The sequence below is a fragment of the Limulus polyphemus genome, unplaced genomic scaffold (genome assembly GCF_000517525.1).
Source record: "Limulus polyphemus unplaced genomic scaffold, Limulus_polyphemus-2.1.2 Scaffold220, whole genome shotgun sequence".
Taxonomy (NCBI): Eukaryota; Metazoa; Arthropoda; class Merostomata; order Xiphosura; family Limulidae; genus Limulus; species Limulus polyphemus.
Window position 1 is genome coordinate 645,391 of NW_013665830.1, and position 27,218 is coordinate 672,608.

The window sequence follows — 27,218 nt, forward strand, 5'->3', positions numbered from 1 at the left end:
TTATAATTGTTGTAATTTATAATTACTTGAAGTAGAATACAAATGACATTATCATGAGCTCAAATACTTTAATTACTAAACCCATGTAGCCAAACCAAGTACGGCTTCGAGCTCCAGTGTCAGAATCTCTATCTCGCCTCCACAGAGAGCAGCTTCAGAAATTTGCTCAGTACCTGATCAGTGAACTCCCTCAACAGGTAAGTAGAACCATAAAGTTTTAAATAGATAATATAAACACTAAATTCCTAAACAGGTATTTATAGGTTTTGTAAATAATACTTGTACTTTATCTACCTCTACAGGTAATTAATTTTTTTTTATCTTGCATGTAATATACCTTCATCAGCTGTTTAAAATAATACTCAATTTTGTAGATAATACATACACTGTATAAATTCCATCTATAAGTAAGTAGGTCTGGTGTTTTTAATATATGTGAGAAAATTTATTTATACATGTTAAAACCAAGAAAACTATGCTAAAAAATCAGTGAGAAAACACACAAGTTTCTTAAATTGTAGTCTTGTGAGATTTTTCTTGTTTGTGAGAATAACATTTAGCATTGATGGAATTCTTCCATTTTTTTGGCAGGTTTCTGGTATTTTCTGGCAGTCTGTGAAATTTAATTTCTTGGTTAGTAGTTGGGTTTTAATTGAATATTCATGCCCATATCTCTCAAAGTTCTGGACCAAATAAGCAGGAACTGGGTTATGGTTAACACTAAGATGATGCTGTTCCAACAGCTTAAATAATCCTTCTAAAAATAAGGACTTGAATACTGATATTGATTCCTTGTTAATATATATAAATGATGTAAAATTATTTGCAAAGTGTGTTCACAGTCTTTTTAACTATAGTGAATGTAGTTTTCAAGTAACTCTTTCCGAAGTCTTGTTTTTGTAATTTATATTATCTGTAATGTACCTCATGTCTTTAGGCTCACGGTATCTTGACTTTAATTATGTTTCGCAGTCCTGTAAATCTAATGGTTTATGCAGTTTGCCATGGTCAACAAGAATAACTGACTTTTAGTTCAATTTTTTTTAGTAACAAATATGATTATGAAAGTGAAAACTAATAGAAAACTGGGGAGAGAGCCCCAGAAAAGTAGCCAGTGTTGCTTTCAGCAGAGTTTTAAAATAATAAATTTAAAATATTTTAAGCCATTATACTGATGTACTGTCACATGAAAATGATTCTTACAAATCACTTACCTTCTTTTGCTTAGGAAAATAATATTGTGTACGTCTGTATGCTTGTTAAAATGCAAGTAATATTTGTACTATTATTTAATGAAGACTACAAACAACTTCAGAAAAACATTTAATTACTTGTACCCGACTTTTCATTTTACGCCTTTATCAAAATGTTAGAAACTTGTGACAATTTCCTCGACAGAAAATATAAGGAATCACTTTTGATTCAATCCAGACACCCTTTCATTAATAGGTCAAGTGCCTACCCCTTTAACATTTTATTATTATTATTAATTTTATCATTATAATTTTATTTATTTTTACATTATTATTATTATCATTTTCTCTATTTTTATAATCAATGACTCAAAACTGTTTGACTATACTCGTATTACATACAATTTTCCCATTATATTATTGTTGTAGCTGTATTTGTTTTTGGTTACTGTCAATTAAAATCAGTTTGGTAACCTGTGACGTTCATAGACCTTTGATAAAGGCATAAGCTGAAACATCGGGTACAAGTAATTAAACATTTTTCTGAAGTTGTTTGTTGTCTTCATTAAATAATGGTTTCTATCCTTCAGTCAGCATTGAAAATTTTAAAAAACAGTAATATAATATTTGTACTGCAGTTTCCAGCTGAGTTTAAATTTCTGTTCTTATTTTATTAGTGCCACAAAAAGCACTTGTTTACATGAAATATATAATGATGAAACAACTGTTTTAGTTCTTTCTTTTTTAACATCTTTTTGAGAAATGATTGCATAATGTTAAAATTAGGATTTCACAAAATATGTAAGAAAATCATAGTTTACTCAATGATTTATTCCAAGGTTCATTGCAGACTTTCCATTCAAAAAGAAAAACATCTCATAATGAATTTACCATGCTGCATATTGATTTATCCAGGAAAATGTACATAATGAAGCCAGGGAGATAAATTGTTTTAATGTTTATTCTTTAGCCTTGAATTGGCATTGAAAAGAAAGTTGTTTTTGTTATTATTGTTATTACATATTCAATGGTATTAAATTTAAAATCTCATTTGTATGTTAATTAAAAAACATTTTATTAGAGTATCTGAACTTTTTTGGAGGCTTAATGACTACATTTAAGTGGTATTTTGGGTTTGAAATATTTTGTTTCAAGCTGATTTCTGACATATGTGGTGGTAGTCATGTCATAAAAGAAACTTCCTTATGCTGAGAATACCCTAAGTAATATCATAAACTAGTTTTACACTCAGAGTCTATAAATACTAAAACTAGATATCCTGCTAAATCCATGATACTAACCTTTAACCTCTAAAAATGTAATTAAGAAAGAACCCATCCTTTTGTGTTTAATTACTTTGTTTATCGAAATTGGCAATCTCTTTACAAGTTTAAGCTTAGGAATAATTGCTGGATGGTTAAAGATATAGAAAAACTGAAACAGAAAGCTGTGTGAGAAAAGCAGTGTTAATCATGAGCACCAGTGGCAGAGAAAGACCTGGCATGTAAAAAAATAAGAAAATGAAAAGAAGAGTGAGAGAGAAATGTGGCAGTAAAATCCCATGTTACGCTTACAGCAAAAAGCAAAAGAAAGTGAATCGATGACATAAAGCAGAGTGAATCAAAAGCACCTGTACCACAGAAAGAAAACTAGGCACATGAAAAATAAGAAAATGAAGATAAAAGAGAGGTGGCAGTGAAAGCCCATGTTTTGCTAACAACACGAAGAGCAAAAGAAAGTGAGCAGGTGACAAAAATGGCAAGGCTGGCAGAGAAAAGCAGTGCAAAACAACAGTGCCAGTGGCACAGAAATAAAGGCAATCTTTTAAACATAAGAGTTTCTCTGTTTTGCTAAATCAAAACGTTTTTCAGAAGCAATGGTGCAAATTGTATATTGCAGCATCAAAAACTGTTTGCAACTGTTTTTTTTTTTCTGCAGGCATTCTCATGACTAATTTAGGTAAATATTTTAGCACTGTAATATTCATCCATACTCCAGGACTTGAATAAAGGAGTATAGCTAATCACCAGGGAGCTTTATGTTCAGTAAGTCTATAGTTAAATTTTTTTTTGCATTTTTCTACCTTCAGCAATTTCAATCCAATTAAGATGTCATATGAAAGCAGTTGAGGAGAGGAGAATTTTTTTAATATATTGTTTTTTCAGTCACTCATTCCAGTAGTCCCTCAGCACCAAAAACAAAGCAAGGGAATTGCTGTGATTAAGTTTTTTGTACCTTGATCCATTCATTAGCTTGTTTTTGTTATTTTTTTCCTTCTGCAAACTTTTCAGCAACTTAAAAACCAAAATAAGGTATTAGAAAGTTTAAAGATTAGAGATAAAATTCTACATCATACCACTGAGGCTATGTTAGTTGTCATAAATCAAGAAATTCAGTGATGGGGTTTGTTTACTATTTTTCCTTTACTTTTGTATTGTTAGAATTCCCAATTTTTGTTGATCGTATAGTAAAGCAGATACTTGGATCATCAGAATCATAGCATTAGATTTAGTGGTGTTTTTATAGTTCATTAATAATGTTTTTTTGTTTTGATAAAATTTAGCTTAGATTAAAAATACTTGAATTTTAAAAGTTCCTTTGTTGTTTCAGATTTTGCCAACAGCTCAGAGACTGTTAGATGAGCTTCTTTCAAACCAGCAAACTGCTATTAACACATACTGTGGTGCACCAGGTAAAAAGAAAAATTATAAATGTACTTTTTCATAGCAGAGCCCTGTTGTGATTAACTACCTACAAAATGTATTGTTTTTATTGTATTCTTACAATTATTTTGCTTCTTTTTTAACTTGGAAAACGTTTTTAAATTGGATTTTGTAGATTTACAAAAAAAAATGGCATTTTTAATGTTGAAGAATACCTCCTTTTGTTTCACCAGATCCTACTGCAGGAGCTTCTGCTAGTGAACTGACCACCTGGTGTCTAGATGAAGGAACACTTCATGAGAACATTCGGAAAATCCTTATTAAATTGTGTGTTCCATCACCCATGGTTTTTAGTGATGTAAACTACTTGTCCTCCACAGCACCACCAGCTGCAGCTGAATGGTCCAGTTTACTCAGACCTTTACGAGGTCGTGAACCCGAAGGGATATGGAACTTGCTTCTAATTGTACGAGAGATGTTCCGTCGAAGTGATCGCAATGCAATTCCTTTATTACAGATTCTAACTGAAGAGGTTCTTGCTTGTGACCAGGTGAGTTTTATGTTGTTAAAATAGCATTGCATGCCACCTGGTGTGTTTCAAGTTTCTGAAGCAAAAATGCATTTGTTTCTGCATGTGATGAGGTAAGTTTCAAGTTTATAGAATACAACTGCAAGTGTCTCAGTATGTTATTAGTTGATTTTAAGTTTTAAACACATATTACTTCAAGTATCTTACTTTTAAAAGTAAGTTTCAAAATTCTTAATATTTTTGGAGGCATTTTTGCATATGATGAGTTAAATAGAATTATCTCAAACCTAATTATGGATTGTTGAAGAAAAGATTCTTTTCACTGATCTTTCACATTTTTAAAGCATGATTTTTAATTCTTATAAAGACAGTTTGATTGTAAGAGGTTGACCTCAGACTTTCTTAAACGTTTGAAAAAATTCTAGTGTTATAATTGTGTTTCCTTGAGCATTTGAGCTGCATAACTTGGCTGTAACTCCATGATTTACTTTCATCTTGATAGTTAATAGACAACATATATGTATATTGTCACTAATTGTTAGCCTAATTTCTTTAATATTTGCAAACTGTTACTGCAATTCAAATTAGATTTACTGTAGACCTAACCTTTATTTTGCTTACAGATAATTTTAATAATAGTTTTGCATGTAAGCTATGTTTTAATTAGTAAAAATATTTGTATCCTTTGTTATAAGAAGCTCAAGTTTAGAAGATTACTGAATTGAGCTAATCATTTGCAAAATAACTTTTATTCAGACATTTTGTTTTTCCCTATGAGGTATATTTCAGTTGAGGTATATTTTATAAGCTTATAAAGTCATGATGACTTTCATTTGTAGATTTTGGTGTGGTGGTTCAACACCAAAGTGTCACTTCACATGGGTAGTAGTGGACATGGCAGCCGAGGAAGTGTTCATAGTAACACACATGCTTCTCAACAAGCCTGTAGCAGTTTATGTGATGAAGTGGTGATTCTCTGGAGACTTGCTGGCCTTAACCCTGCCTTGTCTCCACAAGAACGTCAGAATTTCTTTTACCAGGTATATGTTATAGCTCTCTAAAATCTCTCTTTAACATATGACATCATTCTTTATTTAATTCAACTTCAAGTTTGAGTGATTGTAAAGTAGTCTAGTAGAATTTCTTTTCCTTAACTATGCACTAAGAGTGAAAAACAATTCTTAAGACAAAAACAGTTGTGCATTGTCAGTTTGTAGAGAATGACATTCAAAAGTAAGTATTAGCATGTACCTTCTATAAGTGTTCACAGAAATTTTAAGACGAGAGAAAATTATTTGTTATATTTTTCTAAAGGTTAAATACTGAAAGAATTTAATATTAATGAAATTAACACATATAACTCTCTTTTTTGGTTACTATTAAAGTGTTTTATTAACTTTTGCAACAGGTTAAAGAGCATGTCATCATGTTTGTAGACTTGCATTCAAAATTTTATTGAACTACTATTTTATGAATGTATGTCAAAATAAGTTTGGTATCAAATTGTAGATTGTAGCTCAACTTTTAATATTATACCTTAAATAATTTCTTAATTTAAAAATAAATGTTAAAAATAACACCTAAATATCGATGTTTGTGCGTCATGCGGTACGTTGAATGCAACTTTGGTTCAAATTAGATGTTGGTGATGTCTAAATACAAAGTATAGTTTCTTATTAATTAGAAACTCAAATTACCAATATTGACAAGCTAGAATATAAAATAAGAACCTCTTATATTTTCTATTTGATGTGATATCACTATATTTAGTGAATCAAACACAGTAAACCTGCCCAACCTCTTCTATTTTTGAAAATACTTGTTTACATACACCTGCTTCACTCTATCATGTGTTTAGAACCAATCAAAAGCTCATAATTTCTGCCATGTGGTTTTTCTCAGCCTCTTGAAGGTAGGAATTTCCCAAGATTATTTCTTTAGTCTTCAATCTCAGAAGGAAGGAATAACTGAAAATGTTGTTTGAAAAACAATATTTTTTAGACCCAAATTCAGTTTATTTAATAAGGCAATACATTTACTTTAGATCTAATAATGAAAAAGAAAAAAATATGTATTATTTGACACAAGTTCCTAATCACTTTTTTTTGCCCACCTTGGAAATAATATGTACAAGTTGCAAATAAAAAATATATGTATATTTGCATTGGGTGTAGATCTACATTATGAAGACTACCCATTTCAATTTGTTCTCCACTGTAACATTAATTCTCAGGCATCAATTAACTAAATAACTTAATTAAATCCTATAACAGAAAAAAAAAAGCATAGCTCATGTGCATACCTCATGGAGAAAGTATTTTGTTTATAATTTTTTTTTACTCTGATTTCCTTATCTAACTTAATGAGAGTTTAATTTTTACATTTTAGCTACTTTATTTTAAAATATCTAACAAGAAAAAAATATATAAAAACAAGAAATTTACCACTTATTGGGGCCTTTTTTTTTGGTACTCAAGTGACCTGATTTTGTAAACCTTGTGTTTTCTAACTATACTGTTTGTCCAAAACATAATTCATGTAGCTTTCAAGTATACATTTCAAGAACAAACAACAATTCAAACAGTTAAAAAAATTTCCCCAAAATTACCATCATTTATCTGGCTTTTTGACTAATCTATAAGTAGGTTAAACAAATTCAGTTTACTTACCAAAACACCAACTTGGGTCTATCCTCAATAAAAGCTACCAAATAAAATAAAGATATCATAATCTTGTAGTTCACAAAATAGCCTTTCTGTTGGTTATAAATATGTACCATTGACAAGTAAGTGTGAGTAAATAAGTGATTTTAAAAACATGAAGATATGTGAGGATGTAACAAATTGATAATAGCAAAAGTAAAGAAAATGGGAGGTTTTTGTTTTAAATTCAGCCTTTAAATATGTATAGTTGGTATTTCTAATTTGTAAACATTCTGAATCCCTGGTAAAGAGATTATATTACTATTAACTTAACTTTATTAACTTAAGTGGAATACAAACGTTCATAGAAGTAAGCCCAAACTGATTATGACAATTATTATAAATGTCCTATAATAATTTTAACTTAATCTGTTTGAGTTCCAGTAACTATTAGAAGCATAGTGATTCAGTTCAGTTTTAATGAATTATAGTGAATTAGTGTAATTTAGATCTCGCATGTTTACAAAAATGTACCAGAAATTACCCTTAATTATGCAGTTATATGTAGATTACCTAATCTCTTTCCTATGTTAAGAAGTGACAATTTCATCTAGGGAGAAGTATCTTGACTTTTAAAATGCATGCACTCTCATTAATCTTGGCTCTTTCAAATTGTATGTTGTTGTTTTTATTGTGATAGCAGCAACAGCCCTTAATTTTTGTATAATGTCTAATTTTAATATCCTTGAAAATTATAAAAAGTCTTGCATTACAACTGCAGTAAAAGTTTGACAGTTCATTTTTTGTGTTCCATAAAAAAGTTAATTTTTTTTCATGAAAACCTAAAGATTTTTAAAGGCATATTTAAAGTATTCTTACATTAAAGACTGGGTAGATTTCAGTCTCTTAAAATTATATTAAAATTAATTTGAGTTGTAGCAATATTATATAACATTTCTGCATGAATTTTATGTCCTTTGAAATGGTAAGAGTATTTATTTTTTCCAAGTTGCATGAATGGCATCTAAAAACATTGGAAAGAGTGTGGAAGGTGAGAAACAATAGTGGTAGTGGAGCAAGTGGCATCAAACGGTCTGATATTGATGTCTTTACTGGCTTTAAACCAGCAATGGAAGCTTGTCTGTTGGATTGGAGCGACTATCCCATTGAAGGTGTCACTTACACAGGAAAAGGTGCAAGCCGTTGGTATGTTCCCTATACCCAAGGTCGTGGCTCTGATCACTCTGTTTCTTGTATGACTTCAAAACCAACAGATTTTTGTCATATTAATAATCGAAGAGGACGATCAGTAGATGTAAGTTCATGTGTTGAAGGACGTCTTCATAGCAGGTTGGCTCCTCCAGTTCATCGCTGTTCACAGAATTCTGGAAAAATATGCAGTGAGAGCAATCGAAGCTCCTTGAGCAGTGAGGGGTTTTGTGAAAATGAAACAGAGCCAGTAGAAAGTTATACTCAATTTTCTGGACCCATACCATCTGAAACAAAGGTTCCAATCACTGTAAATATTCAACCACCTTATGGTGAGAGCATGTCTAATGATTCAAATGGTAACTTACAACTTCATTCATGTGAAGATTCTTCCAGAAAGACAGAAGCCCTATGTGCTAGTATTGCACCTAAAGTCAATGGTGAGCTTTCAGATCTGACATTAAAGAGCAGTTGTGTGGATGAAACTGCTGATTCTTCAAATCCTCCAGAAGTTGGCATAGCTAATGAACTTGAGAAATCCTCCCCAGAAGAAGATTCTGACTGGTCAAATCCACCTGAAGATAACTGTCAAGCTGGAAAGTCAAGGTATTTTTTAATACAGAAAATATAGTTGGACTAATGAAACTTAGTTAAATGGATGACAACTGCCTGAAGACAAAAGGAGGAAGACTTTCGAAACATCATCCTTTATACTTGTGTTTCTACAAAAGGCAGTTGTCATCCATTTAACTAAGTTTCATCATGAATACTCTGCCTAAACAATCTATTAAAGAGTAGTTGGACTAGTAAGTTACATCCTAATCATATTTTTTATCTGAAAGTAGCAAAAACCATAATGTGTAAACTTTTTTAATTGCATTGATGTTTTTGTTGTTGTTATTTGTGAAGATCATTAACAGTTTGACTTCCTTGTATCTAAACCATACTTCTAGTAAAATAGTGTAATATAATAAAACATAAACCAAGAAACAGTTATTCTTTAAATAGAATTCTAGAGAACTTTACTGATGCATCCATAGGTTAAAATCAATATTTAAGCATAATGCTAAGCTCCAATTATACCGCTTTGTATTGTTAAAAAAAAAAAACTTTTTTTTTCTTTCTCTTAACTCTTTCCAGATCAGTGGGGCATGATAAAGTTCTTTGAGTAAATACTTAATCGAACTGCATGAAACTTAAAAAGGAATTACTAAATACTATGTTGTTTCAGCTTTAAAATAATCATATAAATATTTTACATTGTGAAATTTCCAGAATCTTGTTCAGTAATACTGTACCTCTTTTCATAGTTGATCACAAACTTCCACTAGGTCAGGCTAGTTCACAGTATTCTGGGTCAAGAAATTTATATCTAATAAACATAGTTTCATTTCAATAAATAGTTAGTTTTTTTACTTGTATATGCTGCTTGAATATGATAAACTTAATATTAACATTCAATAAATAAAGATTTGAGTATCAGAATATTTTTCTCTCATCTACTGTACTCTTTTTAAACCCAACTAAGTTTACCTGATGTCTTGTAAAAGAAAAGTTCCAGAGCTTTCACACAGTTTTAATTTCACATGTTTCTGGTAGTGAAAAGAATGTCTAAAGAAACTAAAAAGATTTCCATGTCTGTGATTTTTTTTTTAAGTCTTTTAAACTTCCATTAAATTTTGTTCTTTTCTGTAGGAGATACACCCAATTACTTTCCCATGAAACTGCAAGTTACTTCTTACACCACATTTTAACACTACTTTGAAATTAATAGTTTATAATATGCTCCATTGAATGGTGTTTAAATTTAACCTTGTGCTATTTTTAAAGCAGACTTTTGGTAGTTGTTTTTTTTTTAGATCAGGTGCTGTGAGATCGTAAAAGAGTATGAACAAGACAATGTATCAATAAAATCAGAGAAAGAGAAGGAAAAATCATATGAGAAATAAAATCTTTAGAATATAATTCTCAAGAGATGAAAATTTCTTTAACTATAAACCTATATTTTGGGATGGGCATAAAAGATCTAAAAAATTGAGAGGTGTGTTGTTCACAGACAAGATGCATCAGAGCTGTGCATAAATTTAAGTTTGAATTTTTTTCCTTTGCAAATTACAACAAATAAATTTTACAAAATGTCAGTTCTAAAATGTTTTTGAGTAAAAAATTGTTGAAATAGTTAGAATTATTCAAATTAGATATGCAGTGAGCATTCAACACCTGAAAGTTGCTCAAAAGTCTGGATAGGGTTAATGAAAATTATACTTGCCAAAACTTGTATACTATATGAATAATTAGAGAAATAAAAAAAATGTATGATGAATATGCTAACCCATAATGCCTAAATATAACATATGTCAAGAAAATGTACTGTTATGGTAAATTATACAAAAGTCCAAATACATATTGTCTTATGGTTTTACTATATCAAAAAATGATGCAACAGGGTATGATTTAGTGATACGTAAATTTCCAAAAGTAGGTCTAAGATGTTATTTATATCATAAATTTTCATGAATGATGACTATTCTGGTGTGAAATAGATTAAGTAATTGAATTGTAATTATTGTCTGTTTTATTTAAGGCATTTATAAATCAGATTTTTGAGGGTAACTATTAACAACACATTATTTTTATTTTTTAATACCAATTATTAATTTTTATTATTATTTTATTTGCGTTAACTACTGTCATTCAGAAAATCTGGCAAACCAGCAAGCTAGTATTCTGTCATAGAAATGAAAAACTTTCATTGACGTGTTTATCAATTTATGGCAGCTAAATAAAGATGTAAAATAAAAGGAAAAAAAACAACATTAACTGGAGTGTCACTTAGAAATTCTGTCAGTTCTATAATTTAAAGCTGCATTTCAACAGGAAGACTTTTTTTTTATAGTGACAAGTGACACTTTAAATGAAAATGTTTAAAATACTGTGGGCTAAAGGTTCTCAAAATGTATTTATCTTGTTATGATATTGCATGTAGTTTAAAAGTGACTGAAATCACCATAAACACAAACCTTGGACAGTTTAAAGTGGGGTGATTTTTTTTGTTGTTGTTGTTGTTTCCAGTTTGACACTTTGGACATTTAAGATTTTGCATTTAGTGCTACCTTACCCAACTGGGCTTGTTAAGAATTTAAGAATGTTTTACCCCTGACAACAAAATTCCTAATGTGGTCCCATAATGTAATGGTGAAATATCAGATCCTTTCTTTTTGCACTGATCTTATCATTAGAGAGGAGTGTTAGAAACCCAAAAAAGGGACTTCAGTAAAGTGATCACTTCAGTTAAGTACAAAATTTTTATAAAGTGGAAATCCTGCACAAAATCAAATCTCAACTACCATTCTAAATATGGACAATTACACTGAACTGATATTATTACTCTAGATAATGGATATCTCTCCAAAATAACTGAAAATAAAAACATTTTATGTTTTTAATTAACATCCTACACAAATCATGCTAAAAGTTTCAAAGGTAGTTGTATTGGACATTGAGAAAAAAGTCCTAGTTTTCTTTTTATTTCTGAGGTAAACTTTGTGTCGTGAGTTTTTCCTGAAAGATTTAATTTTTTTGTCTTTTTGTTTAATTCATGAGAAACTTGCAGAAAAAGAGTAAATTTGATTTTTTTTTGTATTAATATTTGTTTTCACTGTTCTTTTGCCAAAAGCTGATATTAGTTCCAAACTGCTGGTTTTTCTTGAAAAAGAAATTGAAAAAAAAAGGTATTTTGAAGCACTTTCTGCAAAGGTTTCTTTTATATCATTCTGTTAAATTACAACTTTGTATTAGATAAGTTTTTTTGATATTGGTATTTACTGAACTGTCTTTAGTTTGATGATCTTATAATAACCACTAACTTCTACTTTTGATGCCACTTTTTTTTTTTTAGATTTAATTGTATATAGTAGTATATTTGAAGTAAATTTAACTTTATAAAATATAATGTCCAAATAATAATTTGAAACACTTATTATGGGTAAATAGAACTCAGGGTGATGAAAACAGTGAACATAATGAATCTCAGCAGTCCAGTGATGAGTATCAAGTATACTACTACAATCCTCAAGCCATCCTGCCAAGCCCTGAAAAGGTTCCAGAAACAAAGACAGAATCAGAGCGCTTCACTGTGTCAGTGAAAAAGATAGAAGATCCACTTGAGGTGAGTAAAAGATTCAGTAAAGTTACATGCCTTGTGACAGTGTACAATGCACATTGTTATTATTGTACCAACATCATCATTAATGTCCAGTAGCTTCTAATAAAATTAGAAAAAAAAGATGGGAAGAGGATATTACATTCACTGTCTGTATTTCTCAGTATTTGAATGTGTTAGGTCAGGCTATTCATATGCATTGTTAGCTTAATGCACTTGTGAAACAGAAATGATTAAGAAGAATGAGGTTTTATTAATGTTTTTTTTTATACTGTGAACAGCTCTACAGTGGAAATTGTTTTTTAAGAAATTAAAACTGTGACTTTTCAGTCCACACGAGTGAGCCATCTTCAAGTTGTTCATTAAGTTTGATCATCCAGTGTGATCCTTGTCTCCTAATACTCAATCACAAGTGTGTGATGGTGAGGTGGGGCTTGATTGGTGATGAAATTATTAAACCCCAATACGTTTCAAATTAACCCTCTGGATATAGGTAGGCAAACATGCATGTGTCACAATCGTTTTACAGAATTGCATTCAAAATTCAATTAAACTATTATCAATAAATGCCAATAAACTTGGCATTAAAATGTAGGTAATAAGTGAAATTTTGATCTTATGTAAGGTTTAATTTCAAAAAGATATGTTTAGATGAATTCTCAATCTTCCTTTCTCTATATCACATGACACTTGTTTGATCAGAAATGCTCAATTTAGATATTTTTTTTCACCCCTCTCTGAGATTCTGAGTTTTAATACAGATTACAAACTTATAGTATAGGTGTTGCTAAAGCATAATCTCAACCTGTAGACTCTAAATCATCTTGATTTACAAAGATATAAACTTGAAAGAAAAGCTTGCATTCCACACCCTCTATCACATACTATCTTTCAAAAAATGTCATTAAATCTCTTTGACATTATTTATAAGCAAGAGAAAGTGAAGATTGTAAATTACTGAATTACATAATAGGCTAACTCATTCTGATGACAACTTTTCAATTACTTGACCTACAAATTCAAAGTTGCTATTGGTAACCTCACCTTGACCAAGTAAGAGAAATATTAACACACTTATAGCATAGTTAGAAAGCAGTTAAATTATAATTGTTATAGGACATTGTATTCTTTGTGTATTCAAAAGTTAGGCGTAACTTTTATCAAAACTTCATGACTTTGATTCCAAAAAAATGTACAAGACTTGCACATAAGTATTAAATTTCTTGTTTTTTATGTATATTTTTATTTATTGTTACAAAAATTAACTAAAATGTAAAAATTAGAAACTAGCTGGGTTAGATAAGAAAATGAAATGAAAAAAAAATTCAATATATTTCTCAATGAGGTATGCATACAAGCTGCACATGCATTACATAATTTTAATATTTCTCTTTACCATAACTTGAGCTGTTTGCTTGCTGGGTGTGTTTAGTAGTTAGACACAGTTTGAAGAGTTATAAAACAAAATTAAATGAAAACAAGTGTAAGTTACTATGAGCCTGAGGCTGTTTAGGATTAATAATTGTAATTTTCTGTTACAATCTGCAGTCATTCTACAAAGACAAAAAAAAGGTAATTTAAATTTATTTATTTTCATTTTTTGTGGTGATTACAAGGCTGGTAAAATAGACTGAGCCCATATAGTTTAGGGTTGAGAAAATAACAGATAAAATATAAAGTTTATATAATCATTTAGAAGGTTCAAGTAGTTATGCAAATGAAAATTGGAAACTTTAAGATGAAATTTTAACATGAAAATCACATTGCACTCAGAATAGTCAGAATTTGAGTGAGACTGTGATTCTGTACATTCACAAATAAATCATTATTAAGTATACTTAATTAAAATGTTGACTAAAAACTTGCCAAATTTCATGAAGATTCACTTACTACATTAAAAGTTATAGTATGTATAGTTTCATGGTTACATGATGGTTAAAAGGTTGGTCATATTGACCGAGCCCCTATATGGAAAATTAAACTGATAGATTCATATGTCTGTGTGTGCATTACATTTTATAAACTTCTAATGTTATAAGAAAATGTTTTTTATATGCATTTTCATAGTATTTTTAATAATTCAGTATGGGCATAATACTTTATATGGTTTTAAAGATTATTTTTGTAAAGCTAATGTTCTGAATGTGTTTCTTTGTGTCTGTTTGTATGTATGAGAGATACATTATGAATTGAAATCAATACTTATCAGGCATATATCTTTTTTTAAATGTATAGATGAAACATCCACATTTTATGTACTACAGGTAATATTTTTGCAGAATGCTTTCACAAAAGTTCTAATTAATAGTTTTATGACACTTTCTGTAGGTGTTGTTTGCTCGAGCAGAAGCTCTTCATGCACATGGTCATACACAGGAAGCTTGCAAGTTAGCAGTGAAACTAGCAGAGGAACTACTAGCTAACCCTCCAAATTTTGTGGTTGATATGCCTGCTCAACCAAACCGTGGCAAAAGAAATCGTCGTTTTAATCCAGCATGTCATCAAGTCAGTCTACATGCATCTGCTACATTGTCCAAGGCTGCCTTTCTGTGCTCAGTTCTTGGAGAAAATCCTGACCATTCTCATCTAGCCTTTCGTGTTGGGCTTTTTGGATTAGAACTTGCAAGACCTCCTGCTTCCACCAAAGCTTTGGAAGTAATACTGCTTGTTTTTTTACCTTCTTAATTTTAGAATATTTTGAATTATCTGAAACATTATCTTTCCATTCCTGAGTTCTTGAGTACACAGTAAAATATCTGCTGATCTAGAAATTTGAGTTTTTATGGTGTGTGTGTGTGTTTATACTGGTGTAATAATACAGTTTTGATGATATTCTTCAAAGAGAGTAGTCATAATTTAGCTTTTTTGCAGTCAAGTTTCTAATCCAGGAAGATCAGACTATGGAATTAATCTATATTGTAAGAATTGTCTTTCTCTTTATGTATGAAAAATGGTAAACTCTGAGAAAACAAGGCCTAAGTATTTTGAGATTGTGGCAAACAATTAAGGGAAAGAACAAAGTTTGGAAATATTTTTAGATTTAAGGGGCACCTGATTGTTCCATTGATAGGAAAGTAACTGTGAGTAGGCATTGCTGCAACAAGATTTAATTCTGCAGAAGTACATCATTTATTTTTATTAACATAAGTTAAGATACTTTATCTGTTATCATTCTTGTTATTATAGTGTAAGCTACTTTTGTTAACTATATTAGCTAACAAATAACTAAATGCTACTTGTACTTGTTATTCATGTAGATTGAGAAACACCTGGATAAGTGAGGTTTGTATTGAGTTTGTTATTAAATTTTGTTTAAGCACTGTGCTGAATGATTTACTGTTTATTGTGTTTGTTGATGCTGTATATAAAGTTATTTCAATGAATAATTGGTTTTTAGTATTGATTCATTATCTGATGACTTAGATATTAATTTTATTATAAGTACAACTGGTTAAAGCGACTCATCTGAATGACTTTCTGTGTAATTTGTTTATGTTTAACAGGCTATTAGTGAATACCTTGGGTGACTTGTTTATTTTGTAGGTTAAAATGGCAAATCAAGAGCAAGATTTGGTTGGTTTGTTGAAACGTATCATGCTAACTGATGCTGAGCTGAAGGTGGTTAGAGAACGAGCTGAACAGTTACGGTCAGGACAGCTTCAGTCAAGAGGGGAAGCACTTCTACCTCTAATGTTGTCCAGTTTCATATTTGATGCATTAGTTCTGTGTGGTATGAATAGATAAGCATTTTTTACATAATGTAATAATTTGTGGATAGTTTTATAATTGGAAAGTTTAGTTTTCTACATAGTAATACAAGGTAAGTTTCAGGAAAGAGTAATATGTTAGTTATGAGTACTAGAATGTTTACGTCTATACTTTAAGAATTTTTGTGCTTACTCTTACAAACATACGAGATTGTAATTTTATAGTTTTTATAAATAATTTTCTGTGTGTATTATAAGTATTTCTTTAGGGCATTTATATATTTTAAACATTGAGTTTAAATATTTCTGAGTTCTGTGTAAGAATTTTCAGATATTGTTCTTAATATATTTGCATTGAAAATTACATTATTTGCCCAAAATTTCACTAAATTTATTTTTTCTGCTGATTTTATGTATGCAACAAATATTTTGTTGGGAAACTACTGATTCTTTCCCGAGCATGATTTTGTTAAATAGAGCACATGTGTATGAAAAGGAAAAAAGGCCCACTTTTATTAACATAATTCATTTACATATATTCCAAGGTATTGTTTTTTTGTTTTAATGATTTTTAATACATATTTTTATGTTCTCAAAGGTCTTTCATCAGGTGATGTAACTAGTGTTTCGAGTAAATCTGTCACTGACGAGGAGTTAGGATTTGAAGCAGCAGTTGCAGCTCTAGGTATGTTGGTGATACTTCACCCTTGGTGCCTGTAATCATAGCTGACACGTCTTTAAGAAAATGTAACTTCTAATGATCACAATGAAAAATAAAACCTAAATAAAAAAGTAAAATTATAAATGTAAATAATAATTCAGCTATTTTCACCTAGACAGTTGAGTTCTTAAGCTGATCATGTATTTTAAAACAAGTTATTATTAGAACTCATGAATGGTATGATATTTGTCCACACAATATTTTCCAAGACCTGTCGTCTACTAACACTTATGAAACCATTGAAATGTCAAAATCTAAATATTGTAAATAATTACTAAAGAGCATTTAATTTGTCTAATATATAATTAAATAGATAAAATACTGTTAATATACATATGTCAAAGATTGCTATAATACCACAATTTTAGCGTCTTCAAAACAATAAACTGAAAATTGTACCAAAATCAGCCTGCAGTGAACGAACATAATTGTCTGGTTTACTTCCTTTTCAGCTTTCAGAATAAGCAATTTGAGTGCAATAAGTTTGAAAATTAATATCACCATTTTGCCATAAAAAAACAAGTCAGTTGTATGGTTATATTATTAATTCTATTAGACAAGTATGTCACATCAGAAACTAGTCCGATTGCATTTATTTCTCCTTGCCTATTGGAATACTGTTGATTTTGAGCCCTGAAGATTTATTTTTCTCAGTTCATCTGCTTTTTTTTTTTTACCAAAATTAATCCATTTCTTTGTTATTTTGTAAATTACGAAGCTGTAAATTTGACTGACCGTGATAACTCCACATCTATAAATAGGTATTGTTATGCCTGTTTTTAATATTACTCAGAGTTTGAAAAGTAAGGAACAAATGGCAAAGGATGTATAAGCATTGAATGAGGAATATGTTTTACATTATGTGCCTGATTTTATCTTATGTTTGTCCAATTTAATGTCCACTATATCAGTATTCATCATGGTGTCATTATTGGTCCTTCATAATTTTGTATTGGATTCAGTATTGGTACATATCTAGTCTTAGGTCCTTGAATTCTGGTCAGTGGTACTTAAAAAGTTTGGAAAAGTCCTTGAATTTCTTGTCTTGATAAGTATATGAACTATAATAACAATTATGTGCTGTTTAAATGCTGTGTTAGTACCTGCTAACAGCTGCTTAACAATATGAACACAGAGTACAGAGGGACTGCTAATGATGTAAGCCTTAATAGCGTAAAAGTTTAGTTGCATATTTTTCTTAGACTAAACATAGTGCCATTCTATCTATACATTTAGGTGTGGCACTTAGCATAATTTCTTATCAGTTATCTTATACTTTAAAAAATAATACTCTGTTTGAATTATGGATAATTGTTAATTATTTACTTTCTATCATTGTGGATGTTTCCCATTGTAGGATTAAAAGCCAATGTGTCTGAAGCTGACCATCCAATCCTATGTGAAGGTACACGTCGACAAAGGGGAGAACTGGCCCTTACCCTACTTGTTCATTATAAAGATGATCAACAAAAACTTTCGAAGGTAATATAACAGTTGTAATAACTGATATACTGGCATGTCCTAACTAACTCCTAATTGGTGAGTTTCTGTGATAACAATGTGGTTCAGGAATATTAAGAATTAGTGTTCTTAAGAATGTTATGAATAGTGAGTAATATTATTGCAGTTGGCTAACAAATTAGAAATTTCTTCAGTCATCAAGGTATTTTCTCATCTGATCTAATGCATGTGGCAGATGAAGTAAAAGTAAACGTTTCTCTGAAATTGGTTGCACATATTTTCAATGCAGTTGAGGTCTGTAGAAAATACTGACCAATTAATTTTGTTACAGTTTTCTGTGAACACATCTGAAACAAGGTTGAAGGAAGATTTAAAGCCTACCTTACCTACTAAATACTCTGTGAAGGAAAAGGAATGGGCAAAAACTTCTTTGATCTTCATCCAGAACATAGCATAATAATGTAAAATAAAAAGCATATGTTAACTGTTTGAGGTGGACATTTTATTAAGGTGAAAGAAACATTTCAAAACCTAACTTTGATGTTCTTTAACCGTAATTAAGCTGCAGAAAATGTCAATCTACTGTAGGACATCTAACATGGTAGGGAAACTATTGCAGAAAAGCTGAATGTTCACAGCATGATGTGTTATGATTTTGACTTTAATGGAAAACAGAATTCAATTTCATAAAAAGTTTGCTAAGTATTAAATTTGCAACTTATATGTAAAAGCTTTGTTAATTATAATTTTATCTAGAATATAAATTTACAGTATGCTCACCATTCAAATAACATTTTACTATTGCAACTTTGTTTAATTTGGTTTAAAGGATAAGACTGTTTATTTCCATCTTAAAAGGATATACTAATGTAGTGTATGATTTCTGTATACCCATTTTTTAATGTAAGTATAACTAAGCATTAGGCCTGGCATGGCCAGGTGGTTAGGGTACTCCACTTGCAATCTGCAGGTCGCGGGTTCAAATCCTCATCCAACCAAACATGTTCGCCCTTTAAGTCATGGGGGAGCTATAATGTGACGGTCAATACCACTATTCATTGGTAAAAGAGTAGCCCAATAGTTGGCAGTGTGTAGTGATGACTAGCTGCCTTCCCTCTAATCTGTCGCTAAATTATGGATGGCTAGCACAGATAGCCTTCATGTAGCTTTGTGCAAAATTCATAGCAAACTAAGTATTATTTTAAATAGACTACTAAATCTATAATTCGTAATCTAGCTTATTTTTGTTTTTTGGCACATAATTAGTTTCAGTTCAATAGGTGAGTTAGTAAAGGCTGATTTTATGTGTTGGAATTCCAAATATGGAAAAACTTATGCAAAATTGTAGATTATTTTTTAAATTTCAAATGTCATTTTGTGTTAGATTATGAACAAGCTTCTAGACAAGGAAGATTCCCAAAGCCATAAAAATCAAGTACAAAGTACTTATTACACACCACCATCATGTACAGACAGCACTACAGTACTTCAAGGATCTCAGTCTTTGGAAAATGGAGAAGGAGAAAATAATAAAACTGCAGTGCTCTTTGGTGAAAGAATTGATGATGAACAAGTGCAAGATGAAACTGGAAATGTTGTATCAGCAGAAGATATTGTTTCTCGAAGAAAGGCTACTAGTCATTTGGGCTTACCAAAAAGCCATGTTAAAACTAGTGGAGCTCGTGCAAAGGAATCCCATCGTCACAGAAATCGGTATTTTTTTTTAAATTACTTATTCTTATCCCTTTAAAAAAAGGGAGTGTGATAAGGCTCATTATAGTGAATAAATTTTTAAAGAGGTAATGAATAAAAAAAAAGATCATTCTTTTATAGTTAAAGTTATATTACATTTTTATGATATGGCTTTAAGAATCACAATTTTATATAACCTGGTATTTAAGGTAAGACTTTTAAAATGACGTAATAGCTACTGAAAGCTTAATATTTGATTTGTTGAAGGGCCATATCTTAGATATTACATAAGTAGTAGAAACCAGACTTAATCTTTTAATTGTCAGAAACTGATAGATTTGATATGTGGAAATATAACAATATTTTTAAACGTGTATATTTTCAAATACCGAACTAGTGAACGTGGTGATAGTGAAGGAGCTTCTAGCCCAGGCTGGGAAGAAGATTATAAGGCATGGGAGGCAAAATTTCGTTGTACCAATTTCCACACTAGTAAAAAACATTCTGCTGGTAAGTTTTCACTTTAAATTTTAAGATCAAGTTAAATACTTTTATATACAAACATGGTTGAAAAAAAAGGCATAGAAAAGAAACAACTTGGTCAGTATCTTGGCAGAACTGTCTTTGTTAAGTGTGCACTTATCTATCTGCTGTACTTATGTAATCTCCTGTTGTTTGTACATTTTTTAAGCATTCTTGTACTTCCACATTTCATCATGCTGCAACCATATTTTTAAATAAAACTTGGGGGAAACTCGTGCTTAGTGTGTGAAACATTTCATTGGTTGTGGTATTTTGTATTTGAATGCACAAAGTTTTTAAAATGTAATGGAAGTGCTGTGGATTTAAAGTAATTATGGTAAAGTGACGTGCCTAGACTACTCACAATAATAGGTTAGGTATGTAGAGTTCTGAACGAATCTGATGGCTGTGCAGGGTGTCTCAGTAACACATTGCTATGCACAGATAACCTTTGTATAGCTTTACATGAAATTCAGAACAAACAATAGCTGTGGAATATCCTGCTTTAAGCACTTAGAAACTGAAAGAAATATTAGCAAGAAAAGAAAATATATTTGGTAAATTTTCCTTTTTTTTAATTATTTTCAAACACACAAAAAAAATACTGATACAAGGTGTATTAAAATGGTTGCATGACATTACCAGAAAATTCAAGATGTGATATAATCAATAAATTGGTACATTTGTATCAAAAAATCATTTGTAACATATTAAAATACTAAAAAACAGAGAATGTTGATACACTGAGTCAAGCACAGCTGATTAAAGTAAAAATGTGCAAATTAACACTTTATACTTTGTAGGTTATTTATGAACAAACTTCTTAACTACATTTGCTGTAATGTATTTTCAATAATACTGCAACTAAAACTGCCTTTATAATTATTTCTTTCACGTGCGCCCGTTACATTTTATGTATATTTGTATTATTTACGTGTACTTGTTTGCATGTTGTGGATTCATCAGTCACAAAGAATTCACTGCTTATATTGTTTATTTAGTAGTGTCTTTCAAGTAGTTTAAACATGAATTTTATTGAAGTATTTATTTTTATACCAGCACATTTTTTTATTCCATTTTGAGATGATATTCAGAAAATAAGTGTTTAAGAAAGTAGCAGTTTAAATGTGTAATCTTTCATTCACTTTTTCAAAAGAAAATTCCAAGTCTCACACTTTTTTGTTGTTGTTGTATGAGAACAATTTTAATTATCATTTATAACTGATTTAACCAGTTTCTTTCATAATCACTGTTTCCAAAGTATAAATAAATTTGATATTCTTTGATATAAAACAAGCTGAAATTAACTCTTTAAGCACGGGTTTGGTCCCTGGGACCTTTTTCTTAAGAAAAGTTTGATAACTATTTGGACATTATTAAAGATTTTGCATGTGAAATTTAGAAGTTTTCTGATGGATAAAAGTATTTTTAATCTTAAAATAAATATTACTTTGCATGACAGATAGGCAACATGTGAAAAGACTTAATAAAATTAATTTGATATTTTGCTTATGAAAGCATTGTAATGTTTACTGATAATCTGCCAAATTTTGCTAACATTTGCTTACTAATTTAAAAGTTATAGCATGAAAACTATAACAAGCACAAAATGGTTACGAGGTTCCTTTATATTTTATCTGTTATTTTCAGTAATTAATCTGTGTACAGGTTTGGTATATTTGACTGATCTTGCAACCACCATAAAAATTTATGAAATAAATATAGATTATGCCTATTTCATTCTAGAATGAACACAAATTATAACAAGAAAACATAAATGTTTAGACTAAATAGCTTAAATTTCCTAACATTATAAATTTATATATATTTATTATTTTTATTATATTGACCTTTCAGCCATGCCTGGCTAACAATACAGAAGTTACAATGATGTGGCTCACGTGCACTCATGTTACCTTTGGTCTGTAGAAAGTAACTTGTCTTGACTGTGTTTTCATGGAATAGTATTTTGTAAAATACAGTAACATTTCAGTAACTAAAGAAGTAAAACAAACAATTATCTCTTCTAGGTATGATCTTTGTACTCGGTTGGTGCTTGACGTAGGTTGCTAAGTCTTTAAAAAGTTTGCACGTGGAAGATATGAAACAAAATATTTTTTTTAGGTTTTATATATACATTTGAATAACTAAAAAATCATAAATTACTACATCAAACCATAGAATTCCACTATCATTTATTAAGCTTAGTAACTAAGATGTATTTTAGTCTAAAAAAATATGAAATTTCGAACAGACTAAAGACACACTCTACTTTGTTGAAATATTGGTTCAAAAGAAAGAAATGGTCCCAAGCCCATTAAAATGGCTGAGAAAGCCACTAGGGGGACATTCTTAGCTTCTGATTGGTTATTCATGTCATATATAGAAGTAAGTGTATATAATTATATGTGCTATAGAATCATACTTAATGAAAACCTTATTTTCTTTCACTGTATTAACCGTTTCAAGACAGGTCACGGGTGAAAGGCTATGTTCAACATTTTATTGAACTACTATTTCATGAATTTATGTCAATAACTTTGGTATCAAACTGTAGATTATAATTCAAATTTTAGTACTATATATTACTCAATTTCTTAATTGAAAAGCAAATATTAAAAAAACACAGATAAACATCATTTTTGTGTGTCACGTGGTATGTTGAATGCAGCAATGGTTCAAGTTAGATGCTTGTGAAGTGAAAATAATAATTCTATAGTTCTGTACAAATTAGAAACTGAAATTACAGATATTTACAAGCTAGAATATAAAATAAAAGCCTCTTATCTTTTCAATTTGCTAAGATATTGCTCATGTAACAAATCAAACACAGTGGCACCCCACCCACCTCTTTCCATATTTGGAAATGTTTCCTAAAGGACTATAATAACATTAACTTATAATTAATTTCATGTTTGTTTAGACTATGTAACTTGCTAACCAGGTTTATAGCATATAAAGTATACTACAGATTTACAAACATTATATTTGAGTCAACCATTCTTACTGTATATTTATATAAAATTTCTCAAAACTTATTGATAATTGTTGATTACAAAAATGTATAGATGGGTCTTTTTCTTTTCTAAAAAATGAGTTATCATATCTTTTCATCATGCTTATTATAAATTCTAATATAAACTGGAACTATATGTTTAGGCTTATTATGATTTTATATCATTAAATTGAAAATGATTGATGTTTGACTGAAATAAAAGTTTAGAAACAATCACATTATAGCAAATGTAATTTCTAGGTGCTGTAAAGATTTTTCTTAGAAATCATATAACATGGGAAATGAAAAGTACTAACAGTGAAAGCTCATGATTTTAACTAAAACTAGCTGAAAGAAACGTTAGCACGTCAAAGTTCCTGCTATACCACATCAAATGGCAAATATGTGATAATTCTTTCTTCAAAATCATTGCATCCCTTTGGGAATGCAATACCTGGTTTGATTATGTTGCTTTTACTTTCTTCACAATCATCACCTTTACTTGTGTATATTCACAACTTTTTTTTTAAATTTTTAACACTACTTTTGTTATTTTGTTTTATAGCATATTTGAATTTTAAGTGGAAAAATTGAAATTTTTACATGCAGTAAATTATTATCTTTTAGTTCATTACATCATTGCTAATATAAGAAGTTAAGTGGAAATGACTGATTGATAATATTATTGTTGCTTACTTCCAAAGGAATGGCCAGTATAGATAGTAGTGCTCCTGAAACTACTTCTAGTGACAATTCACCAACAGTTGTGAGAAGAAGTACCTGGATAAAAACTGGAGGGCCTGGAAGTGACAGTGGCAGTAGTGGGGAAAGTAGCAATTCTTTTGTTTCCAGTTCTTCTGGTGATAAAGGAACTCGGAACAAAAACAGGGATTCTGAAAGGTCAGATGAAGCACTGTTCTTCTGTTTTTGTTGCTTGACATTTGTTTTTTCTCTCATTAAATAGTGTAATTGAGCTCATTAGTTTATTTTTTTAAATAGTAGCACATAAGTGTTGTTAATAACTGCACCATTCTCAAGACTTCTAGAATGGTCTATTTTATGTTAATACTTATGAAATATAATCATCTATAGTTAAAGCAAGGGTTTGAACAATAGGAAACGTTTTTCCTACATATCAAGAGATAAATAGTTATTCAAAAAAATTCAGGACATCTTTTAAATTGGTATCTGAGCTATTTAGCCAAGGAAAATTATTGATTTGAGGATGAAATAAGATATTTACGGTGTTCCAAATTTTAATTATTTAAATAGTGCAAGCAACCTCATGATTAATATTTAATATTAGCTGAATAATCACTGAATGAAAATGGAAAAAAAAAACTTTCTATTAACCCAAATAAAAAAATAATTTCTCATTATATTACAAAAAATGTGTTTATGGAATCTTGCTTCATCGTGTGATAAGGACTTTCCAACATGGTACAAAGAATGTTTCTCATCAGACTTTATGGTTACTGGGGGCTTCTCATATGATAGGAAATTTAAACTTCACAAAATGTACATTAAAACAAAGCTAGTGTTTAAGAGGATGAAGTGTTAAGTAAGTGTACTTTAGTATTTCAATGAATTGTGGAGAATAAAACTGGTTTTTCTACTTCCAACCCTTCTGTAATGTATCTTTCAACTGTGAAGTCACAGATATAAATATTTCATATTATCCGGTTTAAAAACATGAAATTAATTTGATACACAACATACAAAGAGGTGACACACTGACCAATTTAACTTACTAAAGAAAAACTGGTTCTGAAATATGGTGAAGACTTTATGAGGTTGAAATAGCTTGTAAGTTTTGATGGAAGTACCAGTGCTATGTTGTAAAACTAACAATATCTATGAACATTAAAATTTGTAAATGTTATTATCAACTAGACATGGATACTGAATGTGCTATTTATATCGTGCTTCATACCAATATAGCCCATCTCAAGTTAGCCGTTTTGGAGGAGCTTTTCCTGCTGGAGACAGTTTAAATCGACATATAACAACTACTGTGAAACCAACAAGGTAATTTTGTTTTTTATATGGTTTTCAAGACACTTATTTTTTGGATTAGAAGACTTTTTGTGTTGCTAATGAGACAAAGTTATATAGCTGTAACATGAGACACATATTAATTTAGTCTTGAAACTGTTTTGACTGCTACTAACTACTAAAAAGAAAAGTTTGCACTTACACGAAGTGTATTTGTAAAAACAAATATTTTAAATGTTGTGTTCTAAAACTCTAACTGGTAAATCTCATATAAAGATATCCTAACATTGGATGCTTTTACTAAACCTTATAATGTGTTCATTAATAAATGAACTAAATCATTTTCATTAACACATACTTGGAAAAATATATTGGCACTGATGTTACATCTTGAAAAGGAAATTTTATTTTAAACTGAGTATCTGATAACTATTGAAACTTCTCAGACAATTATGCTTTTTTTCCATATTGTTTAACAGCAAATGTTTCCTGATTACATCTCAATTTTCCCAGTAATATATCAGTAGGAATGCTTGCACTTCTGAAAAACTCATAAGACAGTATATATTTTAGATTTGTACGTTATTTTAATCTTTGCTATGGGCATCTTTTTCTATGTATGTCACAGGGTTTTAGTGAGTTACATTCAAAATTTAATTAAACTACTTTCTTATCATGGTATATGAATATATTTGGCATAAAAACATAACTAATAATCCAAGTTTTAATAGTATACAAGTTTTAAGTTCTTAATTTTATAAGGCAATATTTAAAAAAATCTTGAATTTCCCCTAGTACATGAATTGTGACATTTTCTCTGTAGGTATCCCCCTCTTCTTTAATTTATTTACCGCCACTGTAATAAGTACATAAATTACTCATTATAATGTTGTCATTGCTCAGGCAAAACATAGTTTTATATCCTTCAATCCTATATAGTTATAGAGCCAAAAGATAGAAAATCAGACCCATCTTACCATGCCCATTTGTCACATCCCCTCTTTCAGGAATTGCCAGTGGTATTCTCTGATGTTTAACACTAAGTTTATGGGAGTGTACCCAAGTAGGCTCTCTTATAACCAACAAAACAACATGAATATATAAACATACTTTTTTGAACTTATAGGTTTCAAATTTCATTTGGATAACCCCTAGAACCTCCAAAGTGAATATCAAAAGTTCTTTTTAATTGGAGTTAAATATTTTTTTTTCACTTTCTCTATGATATTACTAACTGTAGCTATTATCCTCAACTTATACTATATAATCTATAGTACATTACCATGAAATGTTTAAAATTAAGACATAGGAAAAATGTACATACCTTTTAACTCTTTCGACATGGGCTCGGTCCCTGAGACTGACCTTATAACCATAACCTTGTTATAGTTTACATACTAATAACTTTTAATATTTTAAGTGTTTCATTACAAAATTTTGTAGACTTGTAGTAAACATTAGAAGCCTTTTGCACACAAAAAATCTGATTTTTTTAATCAAGTATTTTTACTTAAATTTGTCTGTGAAAATATCGATTCTTTTTTAAACTAGTCTGATTGCAAAGTGGTTTTCATGTCAAAATTAAAAATACTTTTCGTCATCTAAAAAATCTCAAATTTGCTTTGTGTAATCCCTAAAACCTTCTAAATGCATTTCAAACGTTTTTTTTTTTTTACTAAATCCTTGTGCCCGGCATGGCCAGGTGGATAAGGTGCTCGACTCACAAC

At 30.0% G+C, this 27,218-nt stretch overlaps 1 protein-coding gene across 1 annotated transcript in view; it reads left to right on the forward strand.

The window, feature by feature from the left end:
* LOC106478522 (zinc finger SWIM domain-containing protein 8-like) overlaps positions 1–27,218 on the forward strand; it is a 57,057-nt gene that overhangs the window by 15,844 nt on the left and 13,995 nt on the right. Inside the window, exons 5-18 of the mRNA XM_022382142.1 lie at positions 90–197; positions 3,804–3,885; positions 4,090–4,406; positions 5,225–5,425; positions 8,037–8,842; positions 12,230–12,404; positions 14,727–15,053; positions 15,942–16,128; positions 16,704–16,790; positions 18,184–18,308; positions 19,672–20,000; positions 20,377–20,489; positions 24,201–24,396; positions 25,438–25,524. Coding sequence (XP_022237850.1) covers positions 90–197; positions 3,804–3,885; positions 4,090–4,406; positions 5,225–5,425; positions 8,037–8,842; positions 12,230–12,404; positions 14,727–15,053; positions 15,942–16,128; positions 16,704–16,790; positions 18,184–18,308; positions 19,672–20,000; positions 20,377–20,489; positions 24,201–24,396; positions 25,438–25,524 — 3,140 coding nt within the window. The remainder of the gene's footprint in view (positions 1–89; positions 198–3,803; positions 3,886–4,089; positions 4,407–5,224; positions 5,426–8,036; positions 8,843–12,229; positions 12,405–14,726; positions 15,054–15,941; positions 16,129–16,703; positions 16,791–18,183; positions 18,309–19,671; positions 20,001–20,376; positions 20,490–24,200; positions 24,397–25,437; positions 25,525–27,218) is intronic.